The sequence below is a fragment of the Fusarium subglutinans genome (genome assembly GCF_013396075.1).
Source record: "Fusarium subglutinans strain NRRL 66333 chromosome Unknown NRRL66333_c0000217, whole genome shotgun sequence".
NCBI classification, from domain to species: Eukaryota; Fungi; Ascomycota; class Sordariomycetes; order Hypocreales; family Nectriaceae; genus Fusarium; species Fusarium subglutinans.
In genome coordinates this window covers 20,162-34,233 of record NW_023502280.1, presented here as the reverse complement: position 1 = coordinate 34,233, position 14,072 = coordinate 20,162, and the positions used below count along the sequence as shown (strand labels likewise).

Below are 14,072 nucleotides of genomic sequence, written 5' to 3'. Positions count from 1 at the left end.
GTAGTAAAGCTTAGCCATCACGACGCTAGCTCTTCGAACCCAGACGAGATGTGGGAGTGTTTAAAGCCTATTTTTGTCCTTGGTTGTTCGGGTAGCGGAAACACACATGGCCATCCACGTAAGCGGTAAACCCCTAAATACCCCTGTTCTCTCAACAGCGAAAGGTTAGGTGCTTGCTAACATGGAGAGGCCATTCGGGATAGGAGATCGTTACTTGTATATACACCAGATATATGTAAATGTCGTACCCAACCGCTACCTGGCCCGGTTTCTCCTGGAGAACTGGTCAACCTTTCTCGGTAAAACATGGTTCGATATTCCTAAAAAAACACGGCCTAACGTCAAGGAACTCTACTAACATGTGCTCATGGGAACAAAGACAGCGTGAGAGCAGGTTCCAGTCCATCGAAGCAAACAATATAACAATCCTATTCTGCAGTGGTTTATCACTTACAGTCTTGCTACTGAGCTGAATGGGGAACTTCTAGATGCCTATAACCCTAATGCTCAAAGGGCGGTGCTTTGCGCATGGCTAGAAGAGTCTTTCGTCCGTCGACAAGGATGGTCTAGGATGACTTACCGTTCATAGACGCCAACAGCCTTGTTCTGGTATCAGAAGGTATCCCTAAGAACGTCACCCTTATGCCCCATGCCACGATCACGACCGACAGCCGGCTCAACCTCTTTGTCCGAGATCTAGCAGGCTGCTGTCGACAGCACAGCCACTCACCGTCACAACCGGCTTCCCTGTCAAGATAATCGTGCCAGTGCCCCTGACGGAGGTAGATGTCTTACGATGCTGGCTTGGCAACATATCCCGGGTTGTCGCCGAGTCCATCACGGTGCGTTTTAAGCCCAAGACAGAGCCTCTGAACTGGTCAAGGAGCCTCGATATATGACAAAGGGCGTAATATGCTCTGGTACACAGCAAATGCGGCCGAAATTATGACGCTTCGCCTGGAGTTTGAGTTGATGGACGACGCATGCAAGACTTTTTCTGGCTGGCGCACCCCAGAAGAAATTTGAGCTCATAAACGTCTCCGTCGTGTTGAAGAACACCATGGTCTGTCGTTACACGGCCACGAGTGATATCGCCATTTCCCGTGGTGAGATCGTCATCCGGCTCGATCTCAGGCAAGGCAGTGTTGCTTTCTCGGCTATTGTATCAATCGGCCGGGCTAGCCGGGATGAGGTGACACTGCACCACCAGCAGGACAAAGGAGTGAGTAGTAGTTTTACGCTTGCCAATGCGGTGGATGGGGTGGCGAAACCCTTGGTCCACCGGGTTACAGATGAGTGCAACTATCTCCTAGTACAAGCGAAAGAGTTTCTCGAGGCTGCGAAGCCCATAGCGTTGGAGTTCGGGTTTGCATATGGAGCGGAGGGTGGTTTAGCGGGTACTCAACGTATGGAGACAACCATGCAACCTGAGTTGAGCGTTGGGAAGACACACTCTGAAGATCCCATCGTCTTATTTATGACCTTTGCTTGGACGCCTCGTGGTGGAGCTTCCTATCGGGGTAACCTTTGTAACCGAGAAGTCTGTATCGGGTCTATCACACACTAGGGCATCAGAAGGTTGTTGATGTTATGTTACTCTATCCAGGATAGCACAGTAATGAATGGAAACACAGTAACAAGAGGTGAAACGGGAACAGGAGATAGTTATGCTGAGTTTCGTCTACTTGCTGGCTGTCTGCCATTCACGTTGCAAAGAGCACTCTATTGCAAACCCAAAGACCCTCGCATACCATCCTTGCGCCCACAAACTCAGCTCCATGCAGTGAGGTGCCCCCAGGACGAAACTACCACCAGCCCTAGGGCTAGCTGAGAACGATTTAGTACATGCTTCTAATCTCTCCTTCGAGACAATAAAGAAAGGCTCCTGCTCTGCTACAGCGTACATGACGGGAACTCGAACATGTGCCGCCCATTTTGCCTTCCAGCTGGGAATCCAGGATTCGGGCAAACTCTGGATTTCAGCCAATGGTATTGGTGCATCAAGCTGCTCCGTAAGCTTGAGGATGCTGGGGTGCACGGTATTTGAGCGAAACATAGTGGCATCTTTCTCCTTGGGAGAATTCAATGCGTGGCCCATGGGGTCAAGCGACATCTTGAGAAAGCTTTCCATTATATGAGGCTGCCAGAGGTCGCCCAGGCCGGAATAAATAATTCCACTTAGTACATAAGAGGGACTTTCGTCCTTGGCATGCATAGCTGCTGTCGCTATGGTAAACATACTGCCAAGGCTATGACTGAAGAGCACGATTGAGTTGCATTCATTGAGGACCCCGTATTCAGCCCAGAGTGCAGGTAGAATGTATTTGTGTAGTCGAACACTCGTCTCCATTTTGGAGGGAGATGGTAAAGTGTTCCATGATCTGAAACCAGGGGTAGAGTGTAGTATGACGCGAAGGGAGAATGAATATGTTTTAAGCAAAGATATTTTATAGCATTTATTCCGCTACTGTGGGACGAGATAATTGGAGGCAATCGTATCCATTGTTAATTACCATTACTCCAAAGTGTCGGTGATAACTATAAACTCCGTGAAACTCCACATGTAACATCGCCACTTCGTAGCGAGAAAGCAACCGACCAGGGGACTAAGTCATTGTAATGAGTCAAGATGGCTAGGCTAACAATGACGATCGAGAAATACCACTTACCCTCACTTCTTGGGCTACCAAAATTTCGATTTTCTATACAAAATCCGGATTCTTAATGACACTAGATTTAAACTGACTTTCACGAGCACTACTGCTCCACCACAGACATCAATGGCCTCATTGTAATTATCATAAGTGCTTAGTAAGTGACCGAGCCTATCGGTAAGTGCTTTGCCAGATGGCCAATGACTGCTAGACATCAGATATCTGGCTAAGGCACTTATGCAGACTGAATGTGTCAGCGATATTCTTCTGACTCCCTTCATTCGCCCTTCACTTGTGACTGCACGAGCTGCCATCATATTAAGCGATCGCCACGACAGCATCTGCAACGTGTGTGCCTCGCTAGCCGTTTGTGAAAGAGACATAAATAGAGAAAGCCATCGGAGACGATTGGATACCATCATAGTCTTAACCGTAGAATATGTCTACTATTCGGTCTCTTATGAGTAATCGGACTGTGGCGACAAGCGTTTCCTATCGTTGGTTGGCATGATGAATAGGATTAGACTTGCTTATCGTTGATACAAGCCTGCCTAACAGTTTATAGTTCAGATTTCTACAAGCATCATTTGTTAGCGGTAACTCTTGCTAATTGGCTCATTAGTGATTCTTGTGTATTTTATCGTCATCTTCCGGTTTCTCGAGTATCAGATCCAGACTTTACACTCTCGTCGAATTTGGAGCCTAATAGATGGCCTCCGGGAAACCAATAACAAACGCCGAAAGAGTGGCCCGCAGCATCGCCAATTGACGAGAAGCTAGTTAGACGGTGTAGATATGATATATTAGGAGATTTACTTTTCGGATCGCTGGGTGTCGGTGGCAATGGCCTACCCTTATTGCTGTGGGGTCCACTTTCAAAAGATTCGTCGAAAATCTCACAGCGGAATAAAGGTTCGCAAACGTGATGGAGTTCCCACCTTTCTGACTCCTTTTTCATAATGACGTTGCCTAGTGGTTGTAGACTATGATTAGCTTGCGTAGGAATATAATGCCAAAACTGCCATCGACAGATGTCTTACTTCACGGTCCAAGGAACGTATTGAAAAGATTACTGAAAAGACCTCCCGATATCTATCATTCCTCGCAGGCCATGCTCGGTATACTAAGAGCTAGGCACCGGCGTTGGATCTACTGTCTGCAGTGCTGTGCTCCCAGCCCAAAAGCTACGCCGCCTGCCCTTTCCACAGGGTCTCAAACAGAGATCTGACGGAACTGGGAACGCCCAGAACATGCTGTGATATCTTCCACTGAGTTTTACCTAGTCGAACGATACAGAGAGGTCAAAGACTACCTCTTCAGCGGTTGCGCTAATGACCGCCCCCTTGTTTGGAATATCAGGCCGACCTTCTCATCTCTCACCCATGAGTACAATCAAGAATACGGTCATCAGAAGATACTCACGACAAATCGGACGTTCTGACCGATCCAAATATCTATGGGATATGGCCAATCAGCCCCGATGCGGCGCCGATAGCCAACTCAACCATTTAACGTCTTCCATCGTACCGAAACGTCAGAGTAAATTAGAAATCACCCAAAGACAACCGGCAAAAGTTATATCACATTTATAGCCAATTGGGAACTTTTTGGCCTTATCTGATGCAAGAAATTTGAAAGGTTACTGCTTGTGGTTGGCGAATGGCTGAGACTGGCTGTGCGGGAAATATCATTAGCATACTTGTATATCTCTTAGCGTGAAGTTCACTTTGTGATGGTTGACCTGCCGTGTGCTAGTCTAAACTGGGTATCTGCAGAAAGGCGGTGTATATGCTGAGCAGAAAACGACTTTGAACTTGACCCCTTACCTTCATAAAATGAAAGAGCTGGACAATAGCAAGACCGTCGTACCAAGCACAAGAAGGGCACGAGTAGGTGTAACTTGGTGACCAGCGGCACCGACAAGAGAAGCGGTTGGGGCAGCATTCTGATAGCAGGCTGGAGGCTCCGCAAAACTGCCAACATAACGGTTATAGCCAGGACACTTGGCATAGTTGTCGATGTAATGGCTCCGACCACCTTCGGTGAGGTAGTACGAGAAGCATTGTAAGACACAACACACCCATCGCCAGTAGGCCTAACACCAGTAGCAAAGTAAGAAGCGCCTGAGGGAGGTGAGTGTGAACCGGAAGTGCTGGTAGCAAGAAACCTGGAGCAGCCTGTGGCTCAGTGAAGATGCTAATATAAGAGTTGTAGTCAAGACACTTTACATACTCGTCGATGCAATCGCTCAGACTAACTTCAGTACAGGTAGCACAGGTCGCGCTGCATTAGTCAACTCATTTGCCAGCCAGGACAACAACGACAAGGGCCTCCAATAGTAGTCCGAACCAGACGAAGTATTTATTTTTAAGTGATAGGTGAAGATGGTGACTGAAGGCTTTGGATAGAATAGGCGGTGGTGACAATATAAACATTTTCTCGTATTTTTGTATGCAGCTGGACCAGCATTCAGTGGCCTCCCTTGTCCAGGGATGTCTCCTCTAACGCGATCGAGCTGTTGTCAAAGATGCCTCTAGGCTTTCAGCCTTAACAATCGACCGGATCCTTGATTTTAGTATTTCCGGAAATCCATGAAAAAGACTCTGCCTCGCGCATGTAAGACCGTAAATATAGTGATAATTCCTTGCCTCGAGGCATCGTTACGGCGTTGTTGTATGCAAGAGAGTGATGTGCAAAAGCAGTGTTGAAAACGTGGCCGAAGTCGGGCTAGGTTAGGCTAGGTGCCCCGATGGTCAGGGGATGCAAATGCGTTTTGAACCCCCACTGTAGACCTCTAGCTAACACAGTAACACAGCAATCACAACTTGGCAGCGAGTGTTATTGGCTCATTCAAATTGTGAGTTATTTATAAAGCCCCTCAGCCTCCCTTGTATACTGTAGGGCTAAACTTTAAATCATGCGATTAATCTTTACAGTTTACATATTCAGCTAGTAGGATTGTTGGAGCTACCCAAACAGGCAAGGTTGCAAACCTAGGTTATCCCTTGGAGTGCCACAGCCCAGGATGTTAAAGGCCTCACTAAGCTTATTTCAAGGTTAGTAGATGTTTGGCACCAAATGGCAGCTACGTGGGCAAATCTGCTGGGTGCAACAGGCCATAAATTTGTGTTTTGAATGAGTTATGTACACAACTGTAGCCAAGTTTGTTGCCTGATGATTTAACCGGGAATCCACTCAGGCTCTGATAAACGACGCTCGCTGTGACAAAGCGTTCTCCGTAGCTGTAGCCAAAGGTGTTTAACAGCTCTGCAAAGCTCCGTCGTTTCCTGTTTCCGCCCATGCCCTCGCATTACGCATCAAAGCTTGTCTGTCAGTCGATACAATAGCCGCTCTAGATGTGTTTCCGCCTAGGGTCGCCAACGAGGCAATCCTTTCTATTAGCGTCCTTTATTCTCATATTGATTTGGGTTCTTGCTTTAGTTTTGAGCGCCAATCGTGATAGCATCGGGGTGCGTCAATAAGATCTCGAGGGTTCCTGCGGGGTCGCTCGGTGATGGTTTCAACACTGCACCCGACACAGTCATTTTTCACTCGCTAATGTTCAACCACAGACTACTTTTAATACGATATACTCGAAGCCGATCATACAAGCTGATGAGGTACCTAAATACGACCGACCTCTGATACTCTATGCCTACGCCGAGTCCGATGCCGCCCGCGCCAATCTGAGTATTTTGTCGTCGTAGGCCTTCACAGTGCTGCCGACTTTATCTTCATCTTCAACGGGGAGACCGACGCCGATTCTCTCATCCCAGATGCGCCGAACATCCGCATCGTACATCGAAACAACACATGCTTTGATCTAGGCGCTCATGGTGAAGTCTTAAGAGAAGATGGTCTCTGGACACACTATCGTCGCTTCATTACCATGAATGCAAGTATTCGTGGACCCTTCCTCCCATATTGGGCTCAAGGCAAAGGTGCATGTTGGTCAGACCTCTACCTAGCCAGGGTCAACGAAAGGGTTAAGCTGGTTGGCATGTCAGCAAACTGTATGCCTCGCTTCCACATTCAAAGCATGATCTGGGCAACGGACTCGGTGGGTATGGAGCTTCTACTGTTGCCCCATTCTAGCACCTCTTCACCTGCCGACGGCTTTGGGGCGGCTGGGGCCCCAGTGGCCTTCCATTCGTGCTATGACGGATGGCACTCAGCCGTCCATGCCGAGATTGGGACGGCAGAAATGATCATTGAAGCTGGGTACGATGTGGACGTCATGATGGAGGCATACCATAAGTCGGAACGGTTTCGATATGATTGCCATGCGGATGGAGTGGGTGATTTACTGTTTAATGGCCGCTACTTTGGCTCCAACATCCATCCTTATGAGACCATTTTTATGAAAGCGAACCGAGACATCGATCCCAAACTGCTGAAATCACTTACGGAATGGCATTTAGCTGAAGGGAGGAGGAGTTGGGATATGTGTTAAGGCCATATTTAGAATGAACTTTGCTTTGTTCAGAGCCTTTCTTTTGCTTCCCTTATTACTGCTCCAAGGTTATCACAGCATAGGTAGGCAAGTCGACCATCGACTTCGCTGTACAGTCATTAAAGCCTCTCGATTGCTTGGATGGCGGAGGAATGCTGTATCCACTTCAAACGATAGTCTGGAAGGGACACTGTTGCTCAATTTGACTTGCCAAAGCACATCGGGATTATGCTTTTCCCTGGATTTGACGTTTAAGGTCATTGAGTGTCGCGCGAGATGCGAGCTGACAATGCCGCGTTCAATGTAGGTCATCTTGCAGTCCCGTCCGAAGACAACTATTTATCTACGTTTGATCTTGGCCTGCTCTGTGATCTACTCACATCGCGGGAGACAGTGGTTTCGGATAGTTGTTTTCAAGTCAGGTCATTGAGAAGTTTAACAGTTACAATTCGTCGAGGGACATCCATACTCGCTGGTTACACGGCATAAAATCAATGGCACCACTGAAGCACTGAATGAGATGCTCTGATCTTATTACCTGAGTGAGAGGTCAATTCTGAATTACGTGATGGCATATTCCGTGCCTCGGATAACTATGTAAAGTTGTGTGCGGTCTGCAATTGGGGGCAAAGGCCTACGCGGCAGACAGGTGTACCTATCCGTGGCCCAAGAATGTTCTAGCCGGATCATTTTCAACGAGATTTGGATAGTGCTGAATAGGGCAGCTTCATGTTGAAGGCAAAATGACCGGATCCAGGGCGAGCTATATCTGGCACTTGAAGTCGGGTAGATTCGGGACGTAGCTACTGGTGTCTAGACGTTACTTTTAAAACCTTCGTTAGCAAATTAGTTCCCTTATTCTCAAGCACACTACCCCCTCGATTCAACAGCAACTACATCGCCCAACATCAAGCCGGACTGATCGTCTCGATTCCTCACTATGGAGTTCACTTATCCGGAGTAACGGAATTAGCAACATAGTAAACGTTTGTTTCAGTCTCTAGAGTAGCAAGAGCTGGAAATGCCATGCATGGTACTCCATCCCTCGGTAGTGACCACTTTGTTTGCCGTCATCTGGAGATAAGAGGTTTGTACTGCCAACCCCGGAAATGGCTAATAGGTATACGGTACCGCGCCTCGGAAGTGCCTATCGGGTATCCCGCACTTCGGAAATCACTGTGCGAATGACCGGAACCCGGACACGATTGTACGGTACTCCGTAGTTTGACGGCAATTACTCACATCACTTTTATAGTCTCGTTCTGTAATCCTGGTCATTAATTGAAATATAAAATATTTTGTGTTCTTTCCCGCAATCAGGTACCAATATTGTATAAGACTTATGCCATATATACTCACCAAGGTTTGGATTAAAAACATCAGCAGGACTCGACAAATTGACCAGGAACATCCCCAGCCGTTTCATGAATATCCGTTTGCTTGAACCCGACGCAAACGGACGGTCCCCTTTGTGAGCAGACGAACAGAGACACCAAAATCAGGAGTTAGATTTAATAAGGGGTTACATTTCAACGGTTTGAACTCGCCCTCTGACAATCCCGAGGTCGATCTGCACGGTGTCAAGTCATCAGTGCTTTCAGTTTCCTAGCAGAGGATGCAGCTCCCCTTGGTCCATAGCTACCCGAGGCTAGAATTATGCGATGAGGTGCAACACAATCACGGCCAGAGGCCCGAGGCAGCTGTGAGGTCGAAGGGTTGGCCAGATCTGTTCGACTTCTTTGAGCGGAGAGGCCACCTAACTTGATGAAGACAATCTCGTATATTCGCTTCGCGTTGCCGGCCAAGGAAAAGGCTAAGTCAGGTACCTTGTTCACGAAACTCACTTAAGAGTCGATTGATTTCCCTTCAATATCGACAAACAGATTTTCATGCTGTGGGGGAAGATGTAAACAACCTACTTGGCTTCGTGAGATCGTACTACATGCTTTAAAACGCTTAACCCCGTCAACTGCCTCCCCATGGAGGAGAGTGGTGACTTTCCCAAGGCCTTTGTCAGTCACAACATCTCCAACACTGATCTCGAATTCCATATTCCACGTCTAATAAAGTTATTATTGCACTTGAAAGTGTTAAAAATTGCGAATTGCAGGAAGACAAAATACATATTAATTGATATTAGTAAGACCAGGACCCGGCTTTTAAGGTCGGTAATAAAAGCAATTCCGTGATTTATATCTATGTTACCTCTTGCCCGGTCATTGTGATCTGCTCTGTAATAGTGCAGTACATTTTGCAATCCTTTCGGCTTATAATAACGTGTAAGTATGTATCCTACCGAATTATATAATTAGCTGCTTAAAGCTATGTGTATAGCCAATGTGCAATTGTAGTGCTGCATCTTAGACAAAAAGGTCAATCTTTATCGGCTTTAGCCGCTCTAGGCGTAAAGAATTGACTTGGATAGTCTTCCGTGTCTCACAAATGACACTTCAGGGGTGACTCAGAGGATCGGGTTGCGTCAGCCTGTTATTTCTGTTCCATGGGGGTTGAAAATATGCAGCTAGGTCCCTTTTCATCCAAACCCAATGCGGCCGCGCAACCAATAGTCGTGCTTCGAGAACACTACCTCCTCTATCAACTAGGGCTTGCTTCCAAGATCAGTCGTGGAGATATTTCCGGGTGTACAAGTGGAGCGGTGCGATTGGCTTCTTGTCAAAGGAGTCTTGGATAGAAAAGTATCACTTAGAACGCCCCCACGGAAATGAGTTGGATGGAATATCCAAGGAAAATAATTCTCCCCCGGGCTACAGGCCGCAAAGCGGGGTAAGATGATGCTATATTGTGCGGCCTATCTGGCGAACCAGTTGCCTTGTTTTCAAGCCAGGTTGTTTGGGGCAGATAGTGGCTTGCGTATTACTCAGTTGCGCATAAATCTATTTGTAACACGCGTGGCCGAATTAACTGACATTATCAGGCATAAAGCTGGAGGGAGAGCTGTCCAAACGCCACTTTGTTCCTCTGTCTATCACTCCACGATTCAGTACAGAATGGAACCTCCAATAAGTCTCCTAACGTCTGGTCTTGAAGACGAAAGTATTGGTAGCAACTCTCTGGCCATCCCCTCTTTCAACTTTATCTTACCAGCCGACCGAATACTCCGTTACCCCTTGGTGAGACCTCCTATTTGGGGTCCGCAGGCCTACTGGATGAGTCCGTCAGTCATGAGCTGGATATCAATGACCCAATATGGTCTCTAGACTCAAACATAGATACCACTGAACAGCTAGAAGCTGTCAACAGCTGTTACTTTCCTACAGAAGTATCGGGACCTTTGTTGATACTACCAGAAATCGAATCACTAGAACAACAGTTAAGAGGCTCCATATGCCAGCATGCCCACCAAGAGTCCAAAGGCTTTCTTCCTCTGGATAGATTGAATGATATAGTGGTCGAAGAGTCTGTATCTGTTGCACTCAGACAATGCATGCCGCATTTATCGCATGATGATGCGCAATTTCATGCAAAGACGATCTGCTCACGATCTCAGCGAAATCACCGGGAACCATCATTTCGACGCATCTTCGCGATATTAACGATGATCCAGCAACCACAAGAGGTCTTTGCTTTCAAGGAAAACAATATCACGGACCTTGAATTGCCTCTTGTCAAGGTTCAGGGGGAACACAAGGGTCGATATGAACTAAGACGAAAGTTTCAGCCAAATAGACCTTTGGAGGGTCTCGACAAGTGGTCTCCCTTCTTGATAGACTCGTTTGAAGGGTGCCAGTGGATGATGATGTCGCCTTTCTTTTCGTGGGAAAACAAACGGGCTGTCCGCACCTATTTCCTCGCAGACCAAACCATCCTCCCTTTCGTTGAGGATTCTTCTCGTGACGTCGACATGGAAGATGATGAGGACTTTCAAGGGGGTCACGGATCCATCTTCAAGGTCAAGATCCACCCAGCCCACCACAACTTCCATCATATTGCCGTATGTATAAGACTTTAATGACATTAGCCCAGATTTGCTAACCAGTGTTCTGCAGGAAGCTCATGACTCCGACTCTGCCTTTGCGGTTAAGCGCCTCCACTCTCGCAGCCGTGAGATGTTCTCAAGAGAGGTCGATGCCCTCAAGCGATTATGTGGCCAGAAGCATATTGTTCCGCTTCTTGCCACATTCGAATACAAGAACAGCTATCATCTTCTGTTTCCGTGGGCGAATGCAAACCTGCGACGATACTGGGCCATGTTCCCGAACCCATCTATAGATCGCCGTTACGGGCTCTGGGTAGCAAAACAGTGCAAAGGGATGGCCGAAGGGTTGAGCATCATCCATGAGCCTCCGCCTGACCAGAGCGACGACTATACCTACGAACCTGCCTTGCAGCCGAGCCACAGACAAGCGCAATCGTCGCAGTCTTACGGCAGACATGGAGACATCAAGCCAGAGAACATCCTCTGGTTCCGGAACGGGCCTAATACTGACATCGGAGTCTTGGAGATTGCTGATTTTGGACTTACGCGCTTCCATAACAGAAGATCGCGGTTTAATATTTCACCTGTTGGCATGGGAAATTCTCCAACCTATCGCGCTCCAGAATTCGACATGCCTGATGGACTCTTGTCTCGGTCGTATGACGTGTGGGCGTTGGGCTGTGTTTATCTCGAGTTTCTCACATGGTATTTCATGGGTTGGGAGGGCGTCATGGAGTTTTCCGCTTTAAGAGAATACAAGCGAAACAACCTCGAGGCCGACGATGCTTCCTTTGAGTTAACTGGGGCGCCAGAAACGGGCAACATATGCAGCAAGGTTAAGCCTGAGGTAGTCCATGTGAGTATTGACCTGAAACTGTTATCGATTTCCCTTCTCTCCTGACATCTGGCAGTGGGTGGCATCACTTCATCAACACTGGGCTTGTTCGCCATTTTTTCACGATTTTCTCGACCTCATTGAAAACAGCATGCTGGTGGTTGAAACAGATGGTGAAGTTCCGGTCCGCAGAGCTACTGCAGCTGAGGTGAAGAAGAGTCTGGTACGGTTCTATAACCGCTCCGGGTCAGACGCAGCTTACCTATATGGAGAAAATCCTTTGCAACTCTCTACCCATATTAGATTTATCCATGGATCGGAGAATGAGAACCCAACAAGCCGTGAGAACAAGAGGCGATCAAGCACTGTCGCTGCCTCAGAAACCGGTATCAAGTTCAAGTCGCCTGTACGACCCACTCATGCGTTCTGGGATGAAACTTCCTTTCGTTCAAAAACAAAGGCCAAGACTCATCATGTAGGTCAAAGGGACACCACTGATGGAAGTCGTGATTCGTTGTCACTATTTCAGTATGGATCGAGACCGACGTCCTTGAGTGAAGCTTCTCATGGCTTAGCATCAACTTCTTCCAGTGATCGAAGCCATCGACTCGTGACTGGAACACAGAAGACCCAGGACACGGCAAGTGGCGATAACCCTAATAATAACGCTCCTTTAGCTTGTCCCTTTTTTAAACGTGACCCGAATAAGTATGGGCAGACATGTTCCAGGGGCTGGGTCCAGTTTCACAGACTGAAGTTAGTATCCTTCTTTGCCAAACTTATGCTGGATACGATGCTAAGGATTATCCAAGGGAGCATATATTTCGGAAACACTGTACACCGCGATACAGATGCTCTCGCTGCCTATTAACCTTTGAACATAGTACTGGTCTGGAAGATCACTCCCGCGCTGTTGAGCCTTGCAGATTGCGCGAATACACAGAGGTTGAGGGTATAAACGCTGAACAGGAACGTCGCCTTCGCTCAAGGAAGCTAACCAGAACGGAGACTGACTCAAATGAGGGTGATCGCGATACCCAACGATGGCATGAGATGTACAAGATCATCTTCCCAGACGCTGATGTGCAGACGATTTCACCGTGTGAGTAGCAACAAAACCACTTCTTATGACGCTGGCCTCTAATAAGACCACATGAAGATAATGATTACAGCCATGGAGCTTACCCAGCCATCGGCTCCTCGGAAACCATTGCTGATTACAGCAAGTTCATAGACGGAGGTATCCCTTCGGAGGTTCAAAGCCAATTGCAGGCAACTATCAATCGGGAGCTTGGATTCAGTGAGCTGGAAGGCAGGCGAATCATTGACATACTCCCCATCCTGCAACAGACACTCTTGCAGTCCTTTCAAAACCACAGTGAGAGTTGATAGGTCGGAAGGGAAGGTCGAATGCTGAACCGGAGATGACTTGGCCAGCATATTGGGCCGTGGGCAAAGTGTTTGGAGAGATATCCATCTTTTGGCAGATGCCTCTTATGTTCCAGGGGAAAGACTGTTGCTGTAACCATATTCGAGTCAAATGGGAGAGGGTTTTGATAGCAGGAACCCGAAACTGGCTTTACTTTGTCAATTCTAAGGAAGATCGGTGGGTTCTTTGATTCTAAGTCCAAATTGGGGAAATATAACGTAGGGTACTCCCAAGTCGAGTTGCCTGTCTCTCCAGTTGAGACCAACGATTTAGATCATGAAGAAACATCACAAGCCTTAGCTTATGGCGAGGTGCTGACAGCACAAGAACACCTTATGCCGGGTTTAATCTATACCGAGCCGCCATCGCTTGACTGGGACGTCGATACAGGAGAGACAGGGTTACTGTCCGGTCTTGATGAGACTCTCATACCATCAGTTCTAAGGGACTTTGAGAAGGCCTGTGAGGCAGAAGGTGACCTTGAAAGGAGGTTAAGCGAGTGTTTGGAGAACTGTGGAGATCTCAACTTCAATGATACAAGTCTATAATTAGTCAAAAGAAATCTGATTCCAAGCCCGTGACCTTCCGAGCCAATATTCTCCATCCATGTCCATGAGCCGCTGTAGCCCTAAAGCCCTTATTTATTTTAAACACTTTGTGCTATACTAAACGACCCGAGTATAGGCTCTCGACAGCGGGCTCAACTTCTTGATTCTCCTTCACGAAACTCTGTCTAAGCAGATTGAAGTAGTTCCCGAGTCACG

General features: G+C 47.5%; 4 protein-coding genes across 4 annotated transcripts; 3 read left to right on the top strand and 1 right to left on the bottom strand.

The window, feature by feature from the left end:
* Positions 1 to 1,060: 1,060 nt before the first annotated feature.
* Positions 1,061 to 1,567, top strand: FSUBG_11444 (transcriptional activator srcap; the record flags this gene model as incomplete). The annotated part of the gene is made up of 1 exon (XM_036676127.1): positions 1,061 to 1,567. One exon carries the CDS (start codon positions 1,061 to 1,063, stop codon positions 1,565 to 1,567), a length of 507 nt encoding a protein of 168 aa, XP_036533075.1.
* A 114-nt stretch (positions 1,568 to 1,681) lies between these two features.
* FSUBG_11443 (uncharacterized protein) lies at positions 1,682 to 2,350 on the bottom strand (the record flags this gene model as incomplete). The annotated part of the gene is made up of 1 exon (XM_036676126.1): positions 1,682 to 2,350. One exon carries the CDS (start codon positions 2,348 to 2,350, stop codon positions 1,682 to 1,684), a length of 669 nt encoding a protein of 222 aa, XP_036533074.1.
* Positions 2,351 to 6,305: 3,955 nt separating this feature from the next.
* Positions 6,306 to 7,107, top strand: FSUBG_11442 (asparagine synthetase; the record flags this gene model as incomplete). The annotated part of the gene is made up of 2 exons (XM_036676125.1): positions 6,306 to 6,318; positions 6,362 to 7,107. The coding sequence occupies 2 exons, from the start codon at positions 6,306 to 6,308 to the stop codon at positions 7,105 to 7,107; spliced, it is 759 nt and encodes a 252-aa protein (XP_036533073.1).
* A 3,556-nt stretch (positions 7,108 to 10,663) lies between these two features.
* Positions 10,664 to 13,856, top strand: FSUBG_11441 (kinase-like (PK-like); the record flags this gene model as incomplete). The annotated part of the gene is made up of 7 exons (XM_036676124.1): positions 10,664 to 11,059; positions 11,115 to 11,900; positions 11,956 to 12,125; positions 12,183 to 12,407; positions 12,764 to 12,981; positions 13,039 to 13,179; positions 13,531 to 13,856. 7 exons carry the CDS (start codon positions 10,664 to 10,666, stop codon positions 13,854 to 13,856), a joined length of 2,262 nt encoding a protein of 753 aa, XP_036533072.1.
* Positions 13,857 to 14,072: the final 216 nt, after the last annotated feature.